Source organism: Stenella coeruleoalba (assembly GCF_951394435.1).
Source record: "Stenella coeruleoalba genome assembly, chromosome: 2".
NCBI lineage: Eukaryota > Metazoa > Chordata > Mammalia > Artiodactyla > Delphinidae > Stenella > Stenella coeruleoalba.
Genome location: NC_137147.1, coordinates 24925560 through 24953380, shown reverse-complemented (window position 1 = coordinate 24953380; position 27821 = coordinate 24925560). Strand labels below are relative to the sequence as shown.

The following is a 27821-nucleotide window of genomic DNA, read 5'->3' as shown; positions in this document are numbered from 1 at the left end:
GCAATCTACAGATTCAATGCAATCCCTATCAAATCACCAAGGGCATTTTTTGCAGATCTAGAACAAAAAATCTTAAAATTTATATGGAGACGTAAAAGACTCTGAATAGGCAAAGCAATCCTGAGAAAGAAAAATGGACCTGGAGGAATCAGGCTATACTGACTTCAGACTATACGATAAAATCTACAGTAATCAAAACAGCATGGTATGGGCACAAAGACAGACTTATAGATCAACGGAACAGGATAGAAAGCCCAGAAATAAACCCACGAACCCATGGTCAATTAATCTGTGACAAAGGAGGCAAGGATATACAATGGAGAAAAGACAATCTCTTCAATAAGCGGTGCTGGGAAAACTGGACAGTTACATGTAAAAGAATGAAATCAGAACATTCTCTAACACCATATACAAAAAACCCCTCAAAATGGATTAAAGACCTAAATGTAAGACCAGATACTATAAAATTCTTAGAGGAAAACATAGGCAGAACACTCTTTGACATAAATCGCAGCAATATCTTTTTGGATCCACCTCCTAGAGTAATGAAAATAAAAACAAAAATAAACAAGTGGGACCTAATTAAACTTAAAAGCTTCTGCACAGCAAAGGAAACCATAATCAAACAAAGAGACAGGACTTCCCTGGTGGCACAGTGGTTAAGAACCTGCTTGCGAATGCAGGGGACACGGGTTCAATCTCTGGTCTGGGAAGATCCCACATGCGGCGGAGCAACTAAGCCCATGCGCCACAACTACTGAGGCTGCGCTCTAGAACCTGTAAGCCACAACTACCAAGCCCATGTGCCACAACTACTGAAGCCCATGTGACCTAGAGCCTGCGTACCGCAACTACTGAGCCCATGCGCTACAACTACTGAAGCCCACATGCCTAGAGCCCACGCACTGCAACAAGAGAAGCCACGGCAATGAGAAGCCCATGCACCGCAATGAAGAGTAGACCCCAGTCACCGCTAAGTGGAGGCCACGTGCAGCAATGAAGACCCAACGCAGCCAAATAAATAAATAAACAAACAAAGAGACAGCCCAGAGAATGGGAGAAAATATTTGCAAGTGATGCGACCGACAAAGGATTAATTTCCAAAATATATGAATGGCTCATGCAGCTCAATATCACAAAAACAAACAACCTAATCAAAAAATGGGCAAAGATCTACACAGACAATTCCCCAAAGAAGACATAGAGAGGGCCAAAAAGCACATGAAAAGATGCTCAACATCACTAATTATTAGAGAAAAGCAAATCAAAACTACAGCGAGGTATCACCTCACCCCGGTCAGAATGGCCATCATCAAAAAGTCTACTTAACAGGGCTTCCTTGGTGGCGCAGTGGTTAAGAATCCACCTGCCAATGCAAAGGACACAGGTTCGAGCCCTGGTCTGGGAAGATCCCACATGCCACAGAGCAACTAAGCCCATGCGCCACAACTACTGAGCCTGTGCTCTAGAGCCTGCGAGCCACACCTACTGAGCCTGCGTGCCACAACTACTGAAGCCCACGCACCTAGAGCCCGTGCTCCACAATGAGAGAAGCCACCGCAACAAGAAGCCCACGTACTGCAACGAAGAGTAGCCCCTGCTTACCGCAACTAGAGAAAGCCCGGGCGCATCAATGAAGACCCAACGCAGCCAAAAAAAAAACAGTGGACCAGGCTTGACTAGACATCATGGTACTCTTCACCACTGCACACACTTCAAAAAAAAAAAAAGTCTACAAAGTCTACAAACAATAAATGCTAGAGAGGGTGTAGAGAAAAGGGAATCCTTCTACACTCTTGGTGGGAATGTAAGCTGGTGCAGCCACTGTGGAAAACGGTATGGAGGTTCCTCAGAAAACTAAAACTAGAACTACCATATGATCCAGCAGTCCCACTACTGGGTATATATCCAGACAAAACTAAAATTAAAAAAGATGCATGCACCCCTATGTTCCTAGCAGCACTATTTACAATAATCAAGATATGGAAACAACCTAAATGTCCATCAACAGAGGAATGGATAAAGAAGGTGTGGTAATATATACAATGGAACATCACTCAGCCATAAAAAAGAATGAAATAATGAAATAATTTGCAGCAACATGGATGGACCTAGTGATTATCATACTAAGTGAAGTCAGACAGAGAAAGAGAAATATCATATGATAACATTTATATGTGGAATCTAAAGAAATGATACAAATGAACTTATTTACGAAACAGGAATAGACCCACAGACTTAGAGAACGAACTTATGGTTACCAAAGGGGAATGGTGGGGGTGTGGGATAAATTAGGAGTTTGGGATGAACATATACACACGACTAGATATAAAATAGATAACAAGGACCTACTGTACAGCTCAGGGAACTCTACTCACTCCTCTGTAATAACCTATATGGAAAAAGAATCTGAAAAAGAATAGATATATGTATATGTATAAACTGAATCACTGTTGTACACTTGAAACTAACACAACATTGTAAATCAACTATACTCCAATATAAAATAAAAATTTTTTAAAAAATAAAAATAATCAAGATACTGGTGAGAAGACAGACACCTAAATCAATGAAACAGAACAGACTTTTCAGAAATGAATTTACACAATATATTCAACTGATTTTTGACAAAGTTGTTAAGAAAACACATGGAGGAATGATAGCCTTTTTTCAAAAAATGATGCTGAATATGAATAATAGCCTAAAAGACCTCTAAAAACTTGATAATATGAAAATAAAAGATAAACAATGAAACTTGGACATAAACTTGTACAGATACTTTATCACAGAAGATACACAGATGGCAACTGAGCACATTAAAAAAAAAAGGTTCAACAACATTTGTGATTAGGGAAATACAATCTAAAGTCACCATGTTATCCAATATACATATTAGAGGGACTAGAATTTAAAAGTATAATGGACGCAGCTTCGATCCCTGGTCGGGGCACTAAGATCCCACATGCTGCAGGGCAACTAAGCTCAGATGCCACAACTAGAGAGAAGCCTGTGCACCGCAGTGGAGGATCCCGCATGCCATAACGAAGATCCCGCATGCCGCAACTAAGACCTGACGCGGCCAAAAATAAAATAAATACTTTTTAAAAATTAATAAGCCAATCCTAATTCAGAGAGAAATAAGAAAAACATTAGAAATACTGATATTGATACGAAGGTGTGCTTTACTAAAATATGTGGGATTCCACTGACATGGTGTTCATTGGAAAATCCATATCCAAATCAAAAAGTTAGAAAATAATAGCAAAATAAACCAACAGATGGATAAGAAAAAATTCAAAAGGGAAAAATACACTAGAAATTCTAAAAAAAAAAAATTAAATAAAAAATGCTAAAAAAAGAAGTCTGAAGTCTCAGGTGTGAAATAATAGCATATTAAGAGAATATCAAGAGATGAGAACATATTAAGAGACCATAAATAATTACGTTCAGTAATAATTATGAGCTCCTACTATGTGCCTGGCACTGTGGTAGGTCCTGGGGATACAGAATGAGAAAAATAGACTTAGTCCCTCCTAAAGATTTATCTAATGGTAAAGATTGCCATTAAATAATTACAGGTGTAAAGAATTTCCTAGGGGAGAGTCTTAGGATTTCCAGAAATACCTAGCCAAGAGGGTTTGGGAAAACCCTTGAGCAAGTTTCTTTTAAGTGGAGATGTTAAGAATGAGTAGCAGTCAGCCAGGCAAAGGGGAGAGAAAGGTCAAGAGAGAAACTGCCACAGACAGAACAACACACAAGAAAGCTCAGGGGAGAAACAGCTAGAGTAGAAAGAGAATGTAGAGCTGTAGAGATCATAATGAGAGAGAGTGGAACAAGATGAAGCCAGAAAATTCCCTAGAGCCCTGATCATGCAGTGTCTGGTGGGTGATGCTAACAGTTTTGCAATTTTTTGTAAATAGCAATGTATTAAGCAGCATTGTGCACTCCCTCCTCTACTTCACCAGTAAATATCTCAGGTGCTCAGAGAGCATCAGGACCAACAGATGATTAATTTCATCTGCTATACAGGCCTTCTTAGTATAAGGTATATTATATCAAAGTGAAAATGTCTACTTACAGTATCAAGCATTTCTTTGGTATGAGCTGCTGACAGGCAAAACCTGGCTCTGGACTCAATGATTGGGGTAGCAGGAAATCCTACCACAACTACACCGATATTCCGCTTTAGCATCTCCCGTCCAAAGGCGCTGCAGAGGGAAAACAAGAAAAGAAACCAGGAAGAATAATAAATCACACAGTACAAAGGCCTGAATGATGTAAACTCTTGGGTGATACAGGCACTAGACAGTTCTATGAGGAATTTCTTCTAACTTCTATTAAAGTTAAAATTGACAGTTTACAAAGACTTCTTTTATTCAATCCTAAAGTGGTCTTCTCCCAAATAGTTTCCTTCAGAAAGGTGAAAGAATATTGTTGGCACAGACCAATTTTTAACAGGGCTTGCCTAAAGTAATTTGCAACTGTAGCCTTAAGGTGTCACTGACATGTAACAGTGGTTCAGAGGTTTCAAAATGAACTTGAGTTTAAAACCTGGCCCTTGCAGGCTTGGCAGTTTAAAAAATTCTTAAGATTAAGGATGCAAAGGATCTGGACATCTTTCTGCTGGCAGAAAGGCCAAGCACTAGCCTTCCAGACCAGGCATTTTTTGGATCGACTTAAGTGTTGAGATGCCTTTGTAATTCAGGGTTTCCTTTGGTGTTTGTGAGGCCAGCTCATCCCCAGACTTCAGATGACCACCCAGACCACACAGTTCTTGTTTAACCCCCCATCCCAAGTCAAACTCGTGGCATGTGACCTTACTCTACATCTGTATCTTGCCTAATTAATACAATTCTAACTTTCATGTAAATTTTGTTATTTACTAAATTATGTTATTCTTTGTCCTTTTCTCTTGTTGACCTACCTTATTCCTTTCTGACTTTTCCCTTAGCTGTTTAAAGCATTTGTTTGAGAATAAAAAATTCCACTCACTTTAGTAATAGCACCAGCTTTCCCCACTCCTAGTAACAGTACATCCTCTTCAATGTGTTTCCTTTGTGTCAGGCCAAGTCCTGCATCTTTAGCACATGCTCCCGAACTGTCTAGTGCTTTATTCCAATTCTGCCTTACTCTCTCTAAATCTTAATTATAACGTACATAGTCAGTTTCACCTGTATAGAATAAATTAGACACAGTCCTCTCTAAAGAAAGCGTTCTAGACTAAGTCAATCCTCCAGAACACGTAACTTTTTGAGTTTATTTATGATGATAATTCCATTTAAAGAAGAATGAGGGAAATCCTACACCTCTGCTTTGGTGTAGGATTCCCTCATTTCCTCCATCTCCTCTGAAGGCCATAATGCCAATTGCCCATATGACTTCCTACTGGAAACTAAACTCCTCTTTTTCCCTCAATGAGCACCCTTTCCCAATATCCCCCATTCACTAACTTTGGAATCACCATACTTCCAGGTTCCCTGATTTAATTTTCCCTCCTATATTCACTTTAATCAACACTTATTGAGTGCAAGGGGCTGTGGTGGGCACTGGGGATTCAAAGATGAATAGAAATATTTGCTCCTTTAATGAGTTCCATTAAACCTGAGAAATGATCCTTACTCAATTTTATATTTACAATCCAGTCAAAACTCACAAATCTGAAAAGATGTGCCTTTTTTACTGAACCTATACTAAGCAGATGACTCCTTTATTTTATTTTTAAAATAAATTTATTTATTTTTGGCTATGTTGGGTCTTTTTTGCTGCGCACGGGCTTTCTCTAGTTGCGGCAAGCGGGGGCTACTCTTCGTTGCAGTGTGTGGGCTCTAGGTGCGTGGGCTTCAGTAGTTGTGGTACGTGGGCTCAGCAGTTGTGGCTCGCGGGCTCTAGAGCGCAGGCTCAGTAGTTGTGGCACACGGGCTTAGCTGCTCTGCGGCATGTGGGATATTCCTGGACTAGGGATCAAACCCGTGTCCCCTGCATTGGCAGGCGGATTCTTAACCACTGCGCCACCAGGGAAGCCTGACTCCTTTATTTTATATCTCTGGTGCAATTTTGCACATAATTATTTTGCAAATAATTAGATTTGTCCACTTCATATCTGCTTTTCATATATATTTTGGTTTCGTTATACATCTGTACTTCTCAAATACATTGAAAGCTATTCCAGGGCAAAGATTTCCATTATACACGCCTTGCACAAGCCAGAGAGGCTGGTGTAAAGTGCACATCTGACCTCATGGCTCACTGTTCCCCCTTGGGCACTGTACTTCAGCTCCACTCACCTCCTGCTAGTCTTCCATCAGCTAAGTATGTTCCTGCATTGTGGCCTTTGCACAGAAGCTTCTTCCTCCGAGTGGCTAACTTGCTCAGCTAGTTCAAGCTCAGATGTCATCTTCCCTTACCCCTGAGGCTGTCGAGGGTGACCACCCCATTTAATACTGTAATCTGCCCACCCACAGTGCACTCTCAAACCCCATATCCTGCTCTTTTTTTTCCTATAGCCCTTAACACCTTCTAGCACATTACATAATTTCTTTATTTATTACGTTTGTCTGACTCTTGCTCCAGTAGAGCATAAACTCCACAAGGACATGGGTTTTTCTGTGTTTTGTTCACTGATCTATCTCAATCCCCCAGAAGAGTGCAATTAAACTCAAATGTTTGTTTAAGGAAAGACTAACAAGTTAACATATTTTACAAATTGGAATCCACTTGTTTAATCTACCGCAGATCTAGCAAACAAAGGTTAACATAATGAGGCCAAGACAATTTTACCTAACAAAATATATAAGCCTGGTCTCACATCATGGTAAACCTTAAGTCTAATAAGAGGGCAATCTGTAATCTGCAAAAAGGTACCCAATTTTGGCTGGCATGTAGAGCATCAGAGGCACCACTGGAGAATCTTCATTTCCATAGATGATGAAGCCCATATTTTTCAGACGTCTCCTGAAATATCTGACGTTTTCAGCTAACTGCTGTATACACTCTTTGCCTGGAAAATCATGGGGAGGAAAACAAAATAATACTAAGAAAGAAGAAGTGGAAAAAGACAGCAATCTTCTCCATCTCTATTCTATCAATCAATTCTATGTTTTGTTTCTTCCTTTCCCATATAAAATATTTTTGCACAGTAAACTGTATGGAATATAAGTAGAAACAAATATATCTTGCGTTTGTATTCTGTCATAGTAGGTGTTGATAGCAGATTTTATAGTAATGTACAAAATAAAGTTTAATGACCAGTATTTCCGTGGCACATTAGCATCTTCAAACATTTTCATTGATACTACCTCATTTAACACTCTACCACCCCTTTACAGTAGGTTGGATAATTATTATCATTCTCATTTTATATATTAGGAGACTCACAAAGGTTGTGAGTGGCCTACAGTTACACAATAATGAGTGGCACAGTTGACTAGAAGCTAGGCCTCTCAACTTCAATATTCATTCCAAACACCGTGCTGCAAATAATTTTACACATAAGACCAGAGACAGAACCATTCAGAGCCCCATATTTTCCTCTTAAGAGTTTATGTTACCATTTCCCTAAAACTTCTACCAGACAGCAATAGCATACACATATAATAATGTAAAAATCATATTTTTAATCCTACTTTGTTCATCTTCCCTAAAACACAAATGGATTAAGACACACATTTCTCTAACTGCTGATTGACTAAATATTTGGCCTGGTTTTGACTTTACGGTAGGTCAATCTATGAACAGATGTCCAAAAACAATCGTTCTGTTACAGAGAGCAAGACATAAATTCAAAAGATCAGCTTGCAAAGGGCTAAGAACTGTTTTATGTTTTTCTAAATCACAAATACTCACAAATAAGAAAAGGTTGCAGTCATTTTCACATACATTAGAAAGCAAGCAAATTCATATTTTAAAAAATACAACCATACAGCTCAAAGGTAAGTTAATCAATTGCAAATACAGATGACTAACAAATGTCCTTAGAATCAAAACACTAACATATCCGTCATTGACGGGAAACTACTCTAGATAAGTTTGCTACAAATAACCCCAAATTAATACTCTATATGTAAATAATTTCAAGTTGACCGGAGAAGCACATACAAGCTTAGATTAGTTTAGTGTGAACACTGAAGAACATCACTTAAGTTGTGACATACATCTTACACATATTAAAACAGACATTAAGGTATGTTAAGTTTATGTTGACAACTGATGAGCCACGTACTCTAATTTTCCCCTAGAAATACCAACACATGCTTACTCTACATTTAGAATAAGAGACTTCCACTTCCAGCCATGATAAAGTACTAGGAACCGGATTTTCTTTCCTGTTTGTAAACAACAGAAAGCTGGACAGAGTATATTACAAAATGGTTTTCAGACACTGGGCCCCAGGCCGTGGGGGACTGTGCTGCTGCAGAGAAGGGAAAACAGAAGTGAGTGTCTGGATTGTCCTCATACCACCTGGAGACAGGTCCCGGGCTGCTCCAGGAGTGGGGACCTAGTCTTGTCAGTCGAAGACATCAGATTTTGGAGTTGGGGAGGCTAAGGTGGCTAGAATTTACTGGGCACACAACAGGGGAGGAGGAAGGTGCACGAGAGACCTTTGGGGGTCTACAGCAGAGCATGTGGCAAAGTGCTGATCTGAACACGTATGAGAAGAAACTATGAGGGGCTGGAGAAAGCTCCAACAGAAAGCAGCAGACTGAACAATTCCCAGCACTCATACAGTTGGGAATAGCGTCTATTTTCACCAACCAAAATGGAAAGACCTCAGAATCACACTAGTAGTGGAGCTAAATTAGCCCTAGACTAAAACTTGCTCTGGCCCACCCTAACACACCTTAAAAGCAAGTCTTAAAAGGATCCAATTGATTCCAAGAGCAAAGTCCAACATGATTACCTAAATGAATACAAAATGCAGCCCCTAGTAATGTAAAATTCACAATGTGTGACGTATAATAAAAAATTCTAGGCATTCAAAGAAACAGGAAAATATGACCCACCAACTAGGAGAAAAGTCTATCAATAGAAACAGACCAGAAATGACAGAATATTAGCAGACAAGGATACAAAAATGCTACTATAAATATACTCCATACATTCAGAAAAGTAGAGGAAACATGATGAAGACAGAAAGAAAATACATAAAAAGGGAACAACTGATACATGCAAAAATGATGAATCTCAAAAGGCTTATGTTAAATGAAATAAGTCAGACACAAAAGACTATACTCTTGTGAATTCATTTATAGGAAATTCTTAAAAAGACATAATTACAATGATAGAAAACAGATCAGTGGTTGCCAGGGAATGGAGAGAGGACTGACAGCAGAGCAGTATGAAGGGGACTTTTCAGGGGCGACAAAAACATTTTATACTTCAGTTATGGTATGGTTACATGACTGTATACATTTGTCAAAACTCATGGAATTACACACTTAAAATCGGTGAATTTTATTGTATATAAATGATATTAAAGGTTTTTAGAAACTGTGTGACACATCTGCTAATTTAGTGTACATTAATTTTTCCTGTACCACTTATTATTTTACAACTTGCTACCTTTTTCTTATCACAAACTACCTTTTGTTAAAATATTTTTTTCTTATTCCAAGATTATCAAGAAAAATTATCAAGGAGAAGAAGAAATGCTAAGAGATTTAGACCTTACCTTTTCCACCTATGGCTATATCATTCTAAGCAAGTTCTCTGTAACAAAAGCAAGTGGAAATCTCAGTCTCACCATTCCTTGTCATCTGTTCCTTGACAAGAAGAGTCCCAAAAGAAAACACATCTAAAATAACATTCATAGGCAAAACTGGAAGATACTGAGAATAGACATTTAAAATTCCCAACTTATATATCCTTATTATTGCTGAATAGTATTCCTTACCAAAGATATACCACAATTTGTTTACCCATTTATGTGTTAATGGACATTAGACTTGAGATTACCAACTTTCATTTTGGCAGTTATAAAGTTCAGATTTAAAAGAATTCTCTCTGAGGGACTTCCCTGGCAGTCCAGTGGTTAAGACTCTGTGCTGTCAATGCAGGGGGCACAGGTTTGATCCCTGGTCAGAGAACTAAGATCCCACATGCCATGTGGTGCAGCCAAAAAATTAAAAAAAAAAAAAAAGAATTCTCTCCTAAATAGAGGATGTGGAGAAAAGGGACCCTTGTACACTGCTGATGGGAACGTAAATTGGTGCAGACACTATGGAAAACAGTATGGAGGTTCCTTAAAAAACTACTGATAAAAATAGAACTACCATATAATCCAGCAATTCCACCTCTGGGTATATATCTGGAAAAAAAGAAAACACTAATTCTAAAAGATATATGCACCCCAATGTTCACAGCAGCACTATTTACAGTAGCCAAGACATGAAAGCAACCCAAGTGTCCATCAACAGATGACTGGATTAAGAAGATATGGAATATATACAATGGAATATTACTCGGCCATAAGAAAGAATGAAATAATGCCATTTGCAGCAACAGGGACGGACTTAGAGAATATTATGCTTAGTTAAATAAGTCAGACAAAGAAAGACATATACTATACGGTATCACTTATATGGGCATATATCTGGAAAAGACGAAAACTCTAATTCTAAAAGATACATGCACCCCAGTATTCACAGCACTATTTACAACAGCCAAGACATGGAAGCAACCTAAACGTCCATCGACAGATGAATGGACAAAGATGTGTGTGTGCAAGTGTGTGTGTTTGTGTATACACACACACACAGTGGAATATTACTCAGCCATTAAAAAAGAACTAATGCCATTTGCAGCACCATGGATGGACCTAGAGATTATCATACTAAGTTCAGACAGAGAAAGACAAATATCATATGATATCACTTATATGTGGAATCTAAAAAAATGATACAAATGAACTTATCTACAAAACAGAAATAGACTTACAGACTTAGAAAACAAACTTATGGTTACCAAAGGAGAGAGGGAAGGGGAGAGGGACAAATTAAAAGTATGGGATTAACAGATATAAACTACTATACATAAAATAGATAAGCAAAAGAATTTACTGTATAGCACAGGGAATTATACCCATTATCTTATAATAACCTATAATGGAATATAATCTGCAAAAATAATGAATCACTGTGCTATACTCCTGAAACTAACACAATATTGTAAATCCACTATACTTCAATTAAAAAAATTTTCTCCTAAATATTTATTTAAGCATCTTAGTCATGCCCAAATAAGGGAAGAATTACTATAATTAGCAACTAACAGCTCAGTTTCATTTGCTTCTAACTGCTTTAGGTGGATATGGTAAAAGAATGTACTACAGTTGACCCTTAATCCACATATAATTTAGAGTCGGCCCTCCATAGCTGAGGTCTGCAGATTCAACCAACCAGGGACCACGTAGTATTGCAGCATTTACTGTTGAAAAATATCTACATGTAAGTGGACCCGGGCAGTTTAAACCTCCGTTGTTCACAGGTAAACTGTATTTATACTTTATACACAAAGAAACAGGCCCATAAATGTTAAACTACTTTCTCTAAGGCTTTTCATTCAGTAGGAGGAAGATCAAGGTTCTGACTCCTGTTTAGCGCTTTTTCTTCTAAACCACAGCAAGAAATTATGTACTTTTCAAACTTTAAAGTGTTTAACCCTTTATTGGGTAACAATATCTGTATTTTACTTTTTAAACGGCACTTACTAGCAATGAATAGGATAGGGATGAATGGGTGAAGGAGCCTAAGACACAAGGCAAGTATGAGACAAGTGGAAAGTAGTTCTTCCAATAAACTCATCTGGAATAGCAAACTGCAATCATCACTGGTGAGTAGGGAATAAAGACTGAGGGGGAGAATCAAGACCAGTGCTGGAGAAAGAAGCAAACTCAATTAGAAATAGTGGTCATAGTGAATCCCAGAAATTAAGTGGTCTGTTTATCCAACAAAACTACTAGGCTGAACCACGAAACTGCCAATATTTGACTATTTTTGACCTTAAAAAGGCGATTTCTTCTGATTCAACCTAATAATTTCAAAGATAATAATAGGAAAAGCAGCCAAGTTAAGTTACTTACAAATCAGTAAGCTTTTGCAGTTATACGTATTGGGAAAGTGGTTGTCCCTTATTCCTGAAGTGACACTGAATTTTAAAGACAACACTGTTACCCATTTTGAATTAAATATCATATAAAATACCAGTTAATATTAATACAAGAAGCATGGTACTTAAGTCCAATCTGCTAGCTCAGTTCTAAAGAGTTTTCTTACTGCAGAGCTGCAGCAAGTATTTGGTCTAACACAAACTTAAAAACAAAGAAAGGTTAGCCTTGTTAAAAAAAAAGATACTGGGCTTTCCTGGTGGCGCAGTGGTTAAGAATCTGCCTTCAGGTGCAGGGGACACAAGTTCGAGCCCTAGCCCGGGAAGATCCCACATGCTGCGGAGCAACGAAGCCCGTGCATCACAACTACTGAGCCTGTGCTCTAGAGCCCGCGAGCCACAACTACTGAGCCCACATGCCACAACTACTGAAGCCTGAGCGCCTAGAGTCCGTGCTCCACAACAAGAGAAGCCACCACAATGAGAAGCCCGCACGCCACAACGAAGAGTAGCCCCCACTCGCCGCAACTAGAGAAAGCCCGCGCACAGCAACAAAGACCCAGTGCAGCCAAAAATAAATAAATATATTTAAAAAAAAGATACTAACTCTTAAAAGGTCTTTATCCTTGCCTCAGAGAGAACACAGATGGTAATGTAAGAGATCAGCATTCTTCTCTACTTTTCAAACATAAATCTTTACTTTTAAGGGTGATAAAAAGCGTAAAAGCAATTTAGAGAAAACCTCGGTACTGATTCTCTTGAAGTTCACAAATGAACCTTACTGTGTTGGCTGTCCTTCTGGAATTCCTTAATACAATTTGTTAGAACGAAGCCATTTTTAGAATCTCTTCAATTAAAACCTACAGCCTGGCATGAAAGAGAGAAAAGTAAACACATATGTGTAGTTAATGTCCCAGAAAATGCAGCAGATAACTTTAACTGGTCATTTTTTAGTCCTCAACTTCTTGTAATAAATTTTATGCTAAGGAGGGAAGTAATGAATATGATGGATCAATAGGTTGTGATGGCATCATTAGTTTTAAGAAATAATGATGGCATCATTATTTCTTTTAAGGAAATAGAAAGCCTAAAAAGGGTGGAAGATGGAGGTAGAAGGAACAGCACAATTATCTACGTATTGATAACCATTATATATTGATAACTTTAAATCACTTTTACAATACAGAATTACAAAGAGAGTTATATTTATTAACCACTGCTAAACAGATTTGCAGTTGTACTAACTGCATTCCAGACATTTTCAAAAGAAATATTTTTACCAAGTCTTAATCCAGATTTCTCTGGGTTCTCAGGCTTGTAATCTTAGGGTTTGAAGGAACTACTCTGTTATTACTCAAATAAAATTCTGTAAGCCCTCCCAGACAGTTACTAATCAGAACAGATGGTGTTCTATGAGATAAAAATTTTCTGAAGTCTCAGGGCCAGTTAAAAAAAAAAAAAGATAAGATCTATGCACAAAACAAGAAATACAAAAGGTAGCAGATATTCTGTCTTAAATGGCATTAGTGCTAACTACTCAGAACTCAGGCTTCAAAAAATATAGCAAGTACTCACCTGTTTACACAGCAATATAACTTTCAATTTAGCTGATGAGCTTTTATATAACTTATAATCAGCAAAATGAGTTTGAGTCTGCAACTTCAAAAAAAACATTTCCGGTGTTAACCAAAATCTTTCAAAATAAAGGACACAAATATGACTGATGTTCAGTCAGAGTTGATCCCCTAACTCACATTATACTCCATTACACAGCTCCTAATCTTCTTAGATTTCCTGGATATGCTGATATAATCTGCCTTCCTGGGAAAAATAAAATAAAGTTACTGCTATTCCTCAGACTTATACTCTCCAATTAATCATAATGGGCTAGAAGAATTTGAAACTGAAGAGCTTCTTCCCCCCTCCCCACTTCTTCTTAAACGTCATAATATCAAAGCACATACGGGTTTTCTCAGTTTAGGGTTCCCAAAACAGAATACATAGCCCCAAGAATGGTTTCAGTTAGCTTTCAGCATTAATTAGGAGTTCTGGGACATAAGGCAGGATAAAATATGGAAAAATACTACCCATCGCCTTCTTCTAATTTATACTATCAAAGACATTACATTATGGATATTTCACATAATATCTCTTTAATACTTTATGTCTAAGAATTGAACTTAACTATCAATCTTTCAGTTTATTCATCTGTCCAAAGACTTATTTTTACTATCTGGAAGGTTACTTTTTCTAATATTTTACTTTGGTTGGACTATACTGCAGAGTGAAAAGGAACATGTTTCACTCCTGTGGTTTTTCTCTTGAAAAGCATCTTCTTTAAAAAAATAGAATAAACTCAGACATCCTCAGTGTTTACTCTGCCTATGTTAAACACGTCTCCATTGATATCTAAAACTGGAGCTTATATCTTGAAGACTTCTTATACAAGTCTTTATAGTATCAGGTAACTCAAATCACATGCAAACTATGTTTTCAAAGGCTATTTCCAAAGTAATTATGGAAGCTTCTAGTACTGACTCCCTTTAAAGCAAAGAAACCATGTAACATAGTAAGCACAGTGCCAGGCTCAATAAATGCTGCTTCATTTTCCTTTTGCCGGTAAAGCAATTTCTAATCAGGGGAAAATTATATTTAGCTTCAGTTATTATATCTCTAAATATTACCAAGTCAACTACTAACCAGCCTTACTTCCTGATAAGATACTACTTTATAGTCTTCCATAAGTGAATGGACGAACGTGTTGATTTATATTAATTTAAACGAACTTGGCATCCTCTTGCACTAGTGGTACTATATCTAAATCCAATATTAGGACAACAGCTCCATCTCCTTCTCAGCTGGAAGTACTCTGGGCTTATGCAAAGGAGGAGTTAGGTGTGCCTTAATTACTGCTGTTATAGCAGCTCCAAGAACTGTAAATAGTTGGCATGGCAGAAAATCTCAGATGCAATCACAATGACACTTTCAAAAGAGACAAGTAAACCTGGGCTAAGAAGAAGAATTCAAATTCCTTTCTTGCTCAACACTTAAAACCACAGCATCTTTCATACACCACATCCGTAATTTCTGAGAAGAACAGACTATTAGTAGACATTCTCATCTCTCACTTTTGGAAACAGAGGCAACTCTAAGAATTATTTTGCAGCTGAGGAAACTAACCTAACACCCGAAGAGGTTATGTAATTCCAAGTGGAAGAACCAGGATTTGAACTCTCTGATTCTTCTGGTTTCAGACTGTTGTCTTAACCACTACTCATTGATCCACTTTGGCTTCTATATTAAGTAGAACTGACTAAAAGGAAATATTAGGAATAAAACGCCTAGGAATAAACCTACCTAAGGAGGCAGAAGACCTGTACTCCAAAAACTGTAAGACACTGATGAAAGAAACTGAAGATGACACAGACAGATGGAAAGATACACCATGTTCTTGGATTGGAAAAATCAATATTGTCAAAATGATTATACTACCCAAGGCAATCTACGGATTCAATGAAATCACTATCAAATTACCAAGGGCACTCTTTGCAGATCTAGAACAAAAAAAATCTTAAAATTTGTATGGAGACACAAAAGACCCTGAATAGCCAAAGCAATCTTGAGAAAGGAAAATGGATCTGGAGGAATCAGGCTCTCTGACTTCAAACTATACTATAAAGCTACAGTAATCAAAACAGTATGGTACTGGCACAAAGACAGACTTACAGAACAATGAAACAGGATAGAAAGCCCAGAAATAAACCCATGCACCTATGGTCAATTAATCTACAACAAAGGAGAAAAGATAAGCTCTTCAATAAGTGGTGCTGGGAAAACTGGACAGCTACATGTAAAAGAATGAAATTAGAAGATTCTCTAATACCATACACAAAAATAAACTAAAATGGATTAAACACCTAAAATAAATGTAAAACCAGATACTATAAAACTCTTAGAGTAAAACATAGGCAGAACATTCTTTGACATAAATCACAGCAATATCTTTTTAGATCCACCGCTTAGACTAATGGAAATAAAAACAAAAATAAACAAATGGGACCTAAATAAACTTAAAAGCTTGTACACTTGAAACACTATGTATAACTGAACCACTCTGCTGTACACCTGAAACTAACACAACATTGTAAATCAACTATACTCCAATATAAAATAAAAATTAATTATCTGGCTCTGCTCTCAGGAAAAGATGTGGTGCCCAGAGACTTCCTTTCATCCTGCATTCTTCTTCCCAATTTCCACTGTAAGATTTCTGTCATTCCCCCATCTTCCAAAAGGGGGCATCCTACAAAATTCTGGTCAATCATTGCCAGTGTTTCTCAATAAGACTGCTATTGGCATTTGGGGCATAACAATTCTTTGTTGTTAAGGCTGTCCAGTGCCCTGTAGAACATTTAGAATCACTGGCCTCTCGGCAATAAATGCCAATAACATCTCTCCATAGCCCAGTCTGTGACAATCAAAAATGCCCCTAGACTCTTCCAAATGTGCCTTAGGAAGGCAGCACTGTTGCTGGTTGGTTGAGAACTCCTATTGGCCCTGTTATTTCTTTATAGGAACCATGGATTTCTTTTCTTTTGTATCCTTAAACCTGAGTTGGAGATGCATTAGCTATATGATTTGGGGCATGTTTTTACGTCCCTTAGATTCAATTACCACATTTATTCTAGAGGAGGATATAAACGTGGGGCAATTTGATATATTTAGAGTACAAAACCACACCTAGGAAAACCTAATATAAAAATACAAGCTAACTGATTAACAGTATATTAAAAGTACCATATACTTATGGTTAAGTAGGGCCTTTATTCAGTAGGCCCTTTCTTTATATATGTTTGGATTCCTTTCTGGAATTTTACTTCTATTTCATTAACTGGACTGTTACAAATTATTATAGCTTACATATAATATATAATTGCATGTGTAATTTATATATTTATATATAAGATATATATAATTACTTGTATTTATAAACTACATATATAGCTTATATATAATAAAATTTACTCCCCAGTTCCTCTACTCTTTGGAGTTTTCCACCTCAATTATTATTATTAATTGAGATATAATTCACATCCTTTAAAATTCATCCTTCTAAAATGTACAATTCGGTAGTTTTTATCTATTCTGGACATTTCATATAAATGGAATCATATAGTATGTGACCTTTTGTACTGGCCTCTTTCACTTAACATAACGTTTTCAAGTTTCATTCATGTTGTAGCATGTATGAGTACTTCATTCCTTTTTATGGCCGAATAATATTCTTGTACAAATATACCACATTTTGTTTATTTATTCATGAGCTGATGCACATTTGGGTTGTTTTTGATTTTTGGCTATCATGGATAATGCTGCTATAAACATTCCTGTGCAAGTTGTCATGTGGACATATGTTTTCAATTCTGTTGGGTATATACCTAACAATAGAATTTCTGGGTCATATGGTGACTATATATTTAACTTTTTGAGGAACTGGAAACTGTTTTCCAAAATGGCTGGGTTATTTTACATTCCTGTCAGTAATATGGGAGTATTCCATTTTATTAGATCCTCACCAACAATGTTATTGTTTATCTTTTTTATTTTAGCCATCCTAGTGGGTGTAAAGTGGGATTTTGTGGTTTTCATTTGCATTTTCTTAATGACTAATAGGTTGACCATCTTCTCTTCTGTGCTTTTTGGCCATTTGTGTATATTCTTTGGAGAAGTGTCTATTCGAATTCTTTGCCCATTTTTTTTTTTTTTTTTTTTTTGCAGTGCGCGGGCCTCTCACCGCTGTGGCCTCTCCCGTTGCGGAGCGCAGGCTCTGGATGTGCAGGCTCAGCGGCCATGGCTCATGGGCCCAGCCTCTCCATGGCATGTGGGATCTTCCCGGACCGGGGCACGAACCCGTGTCCCCTACATCGGCAGGCGGACTCTCAACCACTGCGCCACCAGGGAAGCCCTCTTTGCCCATTTTTATTTTATTTATTTTTAATGATTGCTTTTATTTATCTGTTTATTTATTTTTGGCCGTGTTGGGTCTTCGTTGCTGCACGTGGGCTTTCTCTAGTTGCAGTGAGTGGGGGTTACTCTTTGTTGTGGTGTGCGGGCTTCTCATTGCAGTGGCTTCTCTTGTTGCGGTGCACAGGCTCTAGGAGTGCTGGCTTCAGCAGATGTGGTTCACGGGCTCCAGAGCACAGGCTCAGTAGTTGTGCACACGGGTTTAGCTGCTCTGTGGCATGTGGGATCTTCCTGGCCCAGGGCTCGAACCCGTGTTCTCTGCATTGGCAGGCGGATTCTTAACCACTGCGCCACCAGGGAAGTCCCGTCCATTTTTAAATTGAGTTGTTTAATTTGAGTTGTAAAAGTTCTTTATATATTCTGGACACTAGACCCTTTTTAGATATATGGTTTGCAAAATTTCCTCCCACTCTGAGGGCTGTCTTTTCACTATCTTGCTAGAGTGTCCCTTAAAGAACAAAAGCTTTTAATTTTGATTCAGTCCAATTTATCTATTTTTTTCTTTGGTTGCTTGTTCTCTTGGGTGTCATAACTAAGAAACCCCACTGTCTAATCCACAATCATGAAAATTTTACATCTATGTTTTCTTCTAAGAGTTTTATAAATTTAGGGACAGTCCAGTGGTTAAGACTCTGCGCTTCCAGTTCAGGGGGCACGGGTTTGATCCCTGGTCGGGGAACTAAGATCCCACATGCCGCGCAGCATGGCCAAAAAAAAAAAAAAAATAAGAGTTTTATAAATTTAGCTCTTACATTTAGGCCTGTGATCCATTTCGAGTTATTTTTATATATGGTGTGAGGTACGGATCCAACATCATTCCTTTGCACGTGGATATCCAGTTGTCCGAGAATCATTTTTTTAAAAGACTATTCTTTCCCCAATGAATTGTCCTGAATACCAACTAACCATAAATAGAAAAGTTTACCTCTGGATTCTCAGTTCTATTTCACGGTTTATATATCTATACTTATGCCAGGATGACAATGTCTTGTCACTACAGCTTTGGGACATGTGAGTCCTTCAATTTTGTTTTTTTTCCGAGACGATTTGGCTATTCTGGGTCTCTTGTTTTTCCACATGATTTTTAGGATTAGCTTGCCTATTTCTAAAAACAGGCAGCTGGGATTTTGATAGGTATGTTGTTGAATCTACATATTTGAGGAGTATCACTACCTTAACCATAGTAAGTCTTCCAACCCATGAGCACAGATATCCTGCCATTTATTTAGGTCTTCGTCCTGTTCATTTCTGTATATTTTTTTCCTTGGGTGGAATTACGTAAATATTCTCAAAATACTGAATTGAGCTGGGAAGATAGGGCAAAAGGAGGAAATGAATAAACACATTAAATATAAAATGATATGTTCCTAATTTGGAGTAAGAATAAATAATGTTTCTCTTTTTTTCTACTTCCATTTCTAATTTCCCCTAATGGGAATGGAATGTTTTTAAAGTAGTTGAAAGGTTACAAGTGTTGGCAAAAAATATGGAACAATACATTGCCAGTGAGAGACTGTAAACTGGTACTTTGTTAAAAATGGCAATATATGCTGAACCTAAAGATATGCCTACTCTATGACCCAGCAATTGCATTCCTAAGTACATATACCCAACAGAGTTATGTACCAAATGGCACGGGTAAGAATGTCACTCTTAATAACAGCCCAAATCAGGAAATAACCCAATTTCCGTCAGCAGAATGAAAAAACTGTGATATATGCAAACAATGGGATACTGGACAGCAATGAAAATGAATTATTGTTTCACCAAAATATGTGAATGAATCTCAAAGACATATGATGGATAAAATACACTAAATTCAAGAGTGATTGTGTGTACTGTATTGTAGGTAAGATTCCATTTACATGAAGTTCAAGAACAGGCAAAACTAATATATAGTGATAGAAGTCAAAATAATGGTTATCTTTGGCAAGGAGGAATGAATTGGGAAGAGGTACAAGATAACCTGGGATACTGAAAATGTTCTACAACATGATCTGGGTGGTGATTAGACAAGTGTGCATTATTCACTAAACTGTATGTTTAAGATTTCTGCACTTCACTGTATCCATGTAAATACTTCAAAAAAATAAATTTTAATTATTTGGGAAATAAACTGGAAAGAAAACTGGAATGAGGTTAAATGTCTGATCTCTCATTTTATAATCTTAAGTATATCTAACTACCATTTAATAATCACCGTTTTACTTAAAAAACAAAACCAAAACAGAACCATCTAGACATTACAGGGGTGGGCTCAAGCATTTTCCTCTTAGCCTTTGTTGTTTAAGACAAATCTAAAAAAAACCCAAACTTTTTAGTGCTGGGTGTTCCAGGAATTTGTAAGACAGGGGAAGTGTTATAAAAACAGCACTTTGGAGTTAAAGCCCTTGCCCTGAGGCAGGAAATGAAAGCATAAAGGGATTGGCCCTTCCTTTCTTTCCTTTTAAAAAAAAAATCCTATGGGGACTTCCCTGGTGGCGCAGTGGTTAAGAATCTGCCTGCCAATACAGGAGACACGGGTTCGATCCCTGGTCCGGGGAGATCCCACATGCCATGGAGCACCTAAGTCTGTGCACCACAACTACTGAGCCTGCACTCTATAGAGTCTGTGAGCCACAATTACTGAGCCTGTGTGCCACAACTACTGAAGCCCAGGTGCCTAGAGCCAGTGCTCCACAAGAGAAGCCACCACAGTGAGAAGCCCGCGCACCACAACAAAGAGTAGCCCCCGCTCACCGCAACTAGAGAAAGCCCACGTGCAGCAACGAAGACTCAATGCAGCCAAAAATAAATACATAAGTAAAATTTTTAAAAAATCATATGAATGAACGCACAAATCAGACAATACTGGGCAAAAAATATTTATTTTTCATCTGTGCATCTACTTTCATTCCCATAAAGTTATTTTTTCCTAGGATGTTTTAGTATCAGTTTTTCTTATACATACTTTGTCGAGAGAGAGAGAGAGAGAGAGAGAGAGAGAGAGAGAGAGAGAGAGAGAGAGAGAGAGAGAGAGAGAGAGATAGGCTGATAAAAGGTGGCACCAAGTATTATTAACACATCTGGTTCAGACTGCCTACTGTAAGAATGCCTTTTAGGAGAGCTATGGGACATTTGCATATCCTTTAATAGGGAGAATTGCTGGGATTCCTGACTCCAATTAGTCAGGAAATCAGAGTTCCAAAAATAACTTTTACTTCTTCCAAGAAAGGGGAAGTGGGTTGGCAAGTGAACACTTAGATTTGACACCAACAGTAATAAGAATTATTCTGTAATCTCTGAAATTTTGCGGAGCCCAGTGGAAACCAACTGAATTTTGAATCCCTATTATAACGGCTACCATTTTTATAAAAATAAATATGCACATCTATAAAACTCAACAGAACATGTAAATTTGTTCCGCATCTTATTACTTACTCCATATAAATGATGAACTCTTTCATCACATTCAATATTGTCAATTAAAACAAAAGTGCTCATATTTGAGAAAGATGACCAATTTATATTGGTAAGTCTATCAAGTAAGAGTTTTTAAAAAACCCTGCATGTACAGCAGTTGTGTATATGCTTCAGGATTTCTCAGAGAAACTTAAACATTAAAGAAGCTGAATTTAGGGGCTACTAACATTTTTTAAGCCTCAGGGCAGCCTAACTTTAAGATATAAAACTATTTTTTAAAAAACAGAAATCTTGTACATAAAAATAATTAAATAATAAAGATTTCGTTTATTTCAGTATACATTTGCTAGAGATACAGGAGATACAAAAGTGGTATGATAGCCATTACACCAAAGGCAAAAATCTCACCAGGAAGACTACACAGAAAGGGGAGAATACATTACGTGCTGGGTAAGCACACGCTAGACAAATCTATCCTGAGCACCCATCTATTATGTGCCAGACCCTGCTCTAGGCCCTGGGTAGACTGTATCGAATAAAAGACACAAAAACCCCTGCCTGCTACGAGCTTACATTCCAGTATGGGGGACAGACAACAAAAAAGATGAACGCCTCACTCAAGCACTCATTCTGCTCAAGCGCTGCCTCCATAAAGCGTCAAGACCCAAAAGCAAAGCACACCTGCATTTCCAAGGACCAAGTAAGCCAGTCTGGTTGGAGCTGAGCGAGCCACGCAGGGAAGAGTGGGACCAAAGGAGGTCAACAAAGGGCCAAATCGTAAATTTATTTATTTTACTTATTTATTTTTGGCTGCGCTGGGTCTTCGTAGCTGCACGGTCTTCCTCTAGTTGTGGCGAGCGGGGGCTACTCGTCCTTGTGGTGCGCTGGCTTCTCATTCTGGTGGCTTCTCTTACTGCAGAGCATGTGCTCTAGGCACATGGGCTTCAGTAGCTGTGGCATGTGGGCTCAGTACTTGTGGCTCACGGGCTCCAGGGCACAGGCTTAGTAGTTGTGGCACACAGGCCACAACTGTGGCTCCGCGGCCTGTGTGATCTTTCTGGACCAGGGCTCGAACCCGTGTCCCCTGCATTGGTAGGCGGATTCTTAACCACTGCGCCACCAGGGAAGTCCAGAGGGCCAAATCAGAAGGGCCTCATAGGTCTTCATGTTAAGACTCTGACTTTAAGAAGCAGAAGCCCTCTGAGAGAGTTCTTAAACAAGACTGGCATGACCTCCTATGCTTCAACAGGATCACCCTGAGTGATACATTTAGAAGAGAGTCAAAGACAGAAGCAGAGAGAGCACTGGAGAGATGACTGTGGTTTGGACTAGGGTGACAGCAATAGGTATAAAAAGTGGAGGGAGGATATATTTTGAAGGTAGACTAAACTGTTACCAATGCTTAAAGCACATAGAAAATGCTAAATAAACATTTAATGAAAGAATGAATCTTGAAAGGTGGGAGAAACCAATGTGAACTAGAGTACTCAAGAAAGGTTTTTTTACTGGTACTCTGCATGGATAGCTCCTATTCCTAATTTTCAGCATTGTTCATTTATCTGAATCCTTCTAAACCATTTTTCGCTTGACTGATCCCTCTAACTGGTTATTAAATCCAGGTGAAAGTAGACAGGAGTCTAAGTAAAATAAATAACAGTGGGGATTACAGTGAAGTAGAGAAGTTCAAGACATTAAGCAGGCATAATCCACAGGCTCTGGTGATTAAATATATGGAATAAAAAAGGAGAGAAAATATAATAATGATCTCTTCTTCGGACAACTTCATGAATAAAAGATGCCATTATCTGAAATAGGGAACACAAAAGAAAAAGCAGGTTTGAGGGGAAACAAATGGAAAAGGCTAAAAACTTTAGAGAAACAAAACAATTTTGGGAAACAAGTATTTTTGGAGTCTAAAGGTCTAAAATTAAGTATATCAAGACTACTGCTTCCAGGGATTTCCCTGGTGGTCCAGTGGTTAAGAATCCGCTTTCTAATGCAGGGGATGCGGGTTTGATCCCTGGTTGGGGAACTAAGATCCCACATGCCAGGTTTCCCTGGTGGCGCAGTGGTTGAGAGTCCGCCTGCCGATGCAGGGGACACGGGTTCGAGCCCTGGTCCGGGAAGATCCCACATGCCGCGGAGCAACTAAACCCGTGCGCCACAACTACTGAGACTGCACTCTACAGCCCATGAGCCACAACTACTGAGCGCGTGTGCCTAGAGCCCATGCTCCGTAACAAGAGAAGCCACTGTAATGAGAAGCCTGCGCACCGCAACGAAGAGTAAGCTGGTGCAAAATTAAAATTTGGTTCCTCCTTAGGTTAAAAGGACGAGCGTTTTTTCCCCTATTCGTCTGCTCTTGATAGTAAGATTATAAAAGACAGATCTTATGTTTTGTCAAAATAATCACTTACGTTCTATGTTGTCTTTATCAGATCTTTGATTATTTAAGTAAACCTAGTCCTCTCCATATTAAAAGAGCTAAGTTTTGCACAGTACTAAATATATAACCTTCAATAATTGCCTGAGAGGGCTTCCCTGGTGGCGCAGTGGTTGAGAGTCCACCTGCCGACGGAGGGGACACGAGTTCGTGCCCCAGTCCGGGAAGATCCCACATGCCGTGGAGCGGCTGGGCCCGTGAGCCATGGCTGCTAAGCCTGCGCGTCCGGAGCCTGTGCTCCGCAGCAGGAGAGGCCACAACAGTGACAGGCCACAACAGTGACAGGCCAGCATACAGCAAAAAAAAAAAAAAAAAAAAAAAATTGCCTGTGAAATCTTTGTCACTTTGATTAAATGGATAACTGAGCATTGTTCCACAGTGACCTATGATCCTATTTGACGAAGTATTTTTAAAACTTTTGATATTTTTGACAAATTTCAAAAATAAAATTTTAAATAAAGCCTTTTTTGACTTAGAAGTAACTCTGAAATATTATTTCAAGGCCCCTGAAATATCTCAAAGATTGGTTCTCTCCTTATAAAAAGGGATATGTTAAGCTAACTAGGCTTATTTCATATATTAAATTACATGGGAAGCATTTCCAAATAAGTAATACTAAACCTTCTTTATTGTATGTCTGTATAGATATATGTTATAAATATTTCAGAAACTATGTGAAATTCCTAGAAATCTGGTATGTCCTGAAATAATGTTATCAGTCATAATTCTAGTTATCTTAAAATATTGTATGTCACAGAAATAACCCAATTTCCTTGTCAACTGCACTGTCATCAGATCTCTAACCATGCCAGGGTAAGAATTTATAGAATTCTAACTTAGAAATGGATGACTTCATAAAACTGTTAACAAAAGATCAAAACCATGAATTAATTCCATGGGACTAAATGAACTGATGAAGATGATTATAATTTTTATGACTTTTTGTTTTAAATATTGTCAGTTCTTTTATGCTTTGTCAGAGTCCCCATTTATGTTGGATTCACAAGCTGACAGACCTCTCACAATGTGACTTCCTTATCTTTTGTTATTCGTAGGCACCATTAAACACTGTGTGGGAGGGGAAGTATCCTAGCACAACTCATCAGCTTTTTGTTCTTGCCAAAATTATGGAGTAAATTCTAACAACCCTAGAATGAAACTGTCCTCCAAAACTGCTAAATAGGCAATTAATATCCTCATTTTCTTCCCTCCCATAAATGACTACTAGTCAAAACTCTTCTAATCCTGTGGTGTTATTTATGTGCCACTGCTAAAAGTAACGCGAATAAAATTATTATTTGTATATATGTATATTATTTGTATATATGTGTATATATATGCGTGCAAAAGAAATCTGTAGACTATATGCCAAATAACTGACACTGGTTATTCCTGTTTATTTTCTGTGACATATATTTGGGTTTTTGAAAATGAGCATGTATTGCTTCTATAAACAAAACAAGAATGAATGAAAAGGTAAATTCATTTAAACGTAGTATTAAAGGGTTAGGACTCAGCACTTTCACTGTCGTGGGCCCGGGTTCAATCCCTGGTTGGGGAACTAAGATCCTGCAAGCCGCACGGTGCGGCCAAAAAAAAAAAAAAAGGGAGTATTAAAATTCTGTATTTGAATCCTTAACAGGCTGACCCCGAATTGCATATTTTCATACAGCAAGAGGACTCAAACAAAATAAAACTATATAGAAAAAGAATTCCAAAATCAGAACTTAAATCAGAACATAAAAACACATCTTCATATTTGTACAGATAAACATAAACTCTATATCCATCAGTTTTACTTGTTGGTCTCTTACTTTCATTAATTAGAATCATATAACAAAGTTCCCAAATTAATTCATTTGTTCTTCTTGGCTGTTACTGATGATCTACTTTCTAGCAAATTGCCAAGGGTATAAACATCATGTATGGCACCAACTAAAAATGAATTAATGAATAGAAACTAAAATATAAAGTTAACTGAACTTAATATTGTAAAACTGTCAACATTCCAAGGGAACCAGACTTTAGAACGAAAGTTGGGTCTTAACTGTCAAGCCCAATATGGAGGGAAAAAAGTTGATAGGCTTAGACAGAGTTTATTCACTCATTTACTTCTCCTGAAGCTGAAAAACATTAGAGGCAAATTTCAGTATCCAAAAAAAGTGGGCTAATCAACTGAGGATACTGTGATGGCTTTTTTTTTTTAATATTTATTTTTATTTATTTATTTGGTTGCACCAGGTCTTAGTTGCAGCAGGCAGGCTCCTTAGTTGCAGCCAGCGGGCTCCTTAGTTGTGGCTCATGGGCTCCTTAGTTACGGCTTGCCAGCTCCTTAGTTGTGGCATGTGAACTCTTAGCTGCGGCATGCATGTGGGATCTAGTTCCCTGACCAGGGATTGAACCCAGGCCCCCTGCATTGGGAGTGCAGAGTCTTAACCACTGCGCCACCAGGGAAGTCCCCGTGATGGCTGATTTTATGTAACACCCTGACTAGGCTTCATGGGCCCCAGATATTTAGTCAAACATTACTCTGTATGTGTCTGTGGGGGTGTTTTGAATGAGAGTAATATTTAAATTGGCTGACTGCCCTATGTGGGTGAGCCACATCCAATCAGCTGAAAGCCGAAATAGTACAAAAAGGCCCCCCAGGTAAGAAGGAATTCCTCCTGCCTGACTGTTAAGGTGGGACTTTTTTTTTTTTTTCTCCTGCCTTCATACTTGAACTGAAGCGTCAGCTCCTCCTGGATCTTGAGACTGATGGTATCTGGACTAGATCATTTGGGTTTCCAGTTTGCCTGCTGTAGATCTTGAATCTTGTCAGTCTCTATAACTGCATGAGCTGATTCCTTATAACATCTTTCTCTCCCTCTTTCCCTCTACCTCCCTGTAAAAATACTGCACAAGGAAAGCCCAGCAAATGCTTTATGATGATGATTTTAGCACTGATGCCTTAGAAAGCGTGGAACCCTCTCCAAGAGACAGCAATCTATTCATTTGACCAAGTTATTCCAGGTCCAATGGGACTTAGATGATACTTAACAGAAAATTTTCTTGAATAATGGCCGTACTTTTACTTAGAAGTTAAGAACAATTTCTAACTGCTGTTAGAGCCACTTATCTTCTACTCTCTTTTCTACTTCTCTCTGCAAATGGCCACAATCCCCGGTACTATCATTTGAAGTATAAGCATAGAATTGGAAAGAATACTAACCCATGTAATTACTGTACTTCACTTAAATGGTTTTGGTTATAAAGAAGAGATAAGAACCACTCACCACATCAAATATAAAAATGACCAAGTACTTCTTTTATCCTTTATCAACTGCAAAAACAAACAGCTCTCTAGGACCCGGGAACAGAGCACCCTGTCACTGACGGGGTGTTGTTCAGGAAAAACTGAATGGGAGACATTACTCAAAATCACATATAGCAGCAAATATCTTAGAATAAAAAATCTTGTAGCCATGCTCTCTATACATCCCCACAAGAGCAGGCAGGCTTCCTAAATAATTAAAAACTGAACAAGTAGGAGGCATAGCAGAAGTCCCTGCAGCCATAATGTTGTGTTGTGGGAAAGAGATGGATTTGTAAATCCTAGAGCAAGGTTCTGCCTACCTGAGGCGACGGCTGGGTGGAGACCCTGGGGGAAGCCACTGTCACCATGTCTGACCAGGAGGCAAAACCTTCAACTGAGGACTTGGGGGATAAGAAGGAAGGAGAGAACACTAAACTCAAAGTCATCAGACAGGATAGCAGTGAGATTCACTTCAAGGTGAAAATGATGACGCATCACAAGAAACTCAAAGAATCATACTGTCAAAGACAGGGAGTTCCCATGAATTCACTCAGGTTT

General features: G+C 38.3%; 1 protein-coding gene across 2 annotated transcripts in view; it reads right to left on the bottom strand.

Moving 5' to 3' along the window:
• Positions 1-27821, bottom strand: part of SPTLC2 (serine palmitoyltransferase long chain base subunit 2) — a 116090-nt gene that overhangs the window by 15642 nt on the left and 72627 nt on the right. Inside the window, exons 10-12 of one of the 2 annotated variants that reach the window (XM_079914655.1) lie at positions 6862-6997; positions 4079-4208; positions 2353-2409 (exon numbers count right to left, since the gene is read on the bottom strand). In XM_079914655.1, coding sequence (XP_079770781.1) covers positions 2371-2409; positions 4079-4208; positions 6862-6997 — 305 coding nt within the window. In that variant the 3' untranslated portion in view covers positions 2353-2370. The remainder of the gene's footprint in view (positions 1-2352; positions 2410-4078; positions 4209-6861; positions 6998-27821) is intronic. The other variant, XM_079914654.1, reaches the window with a different exon arrangement.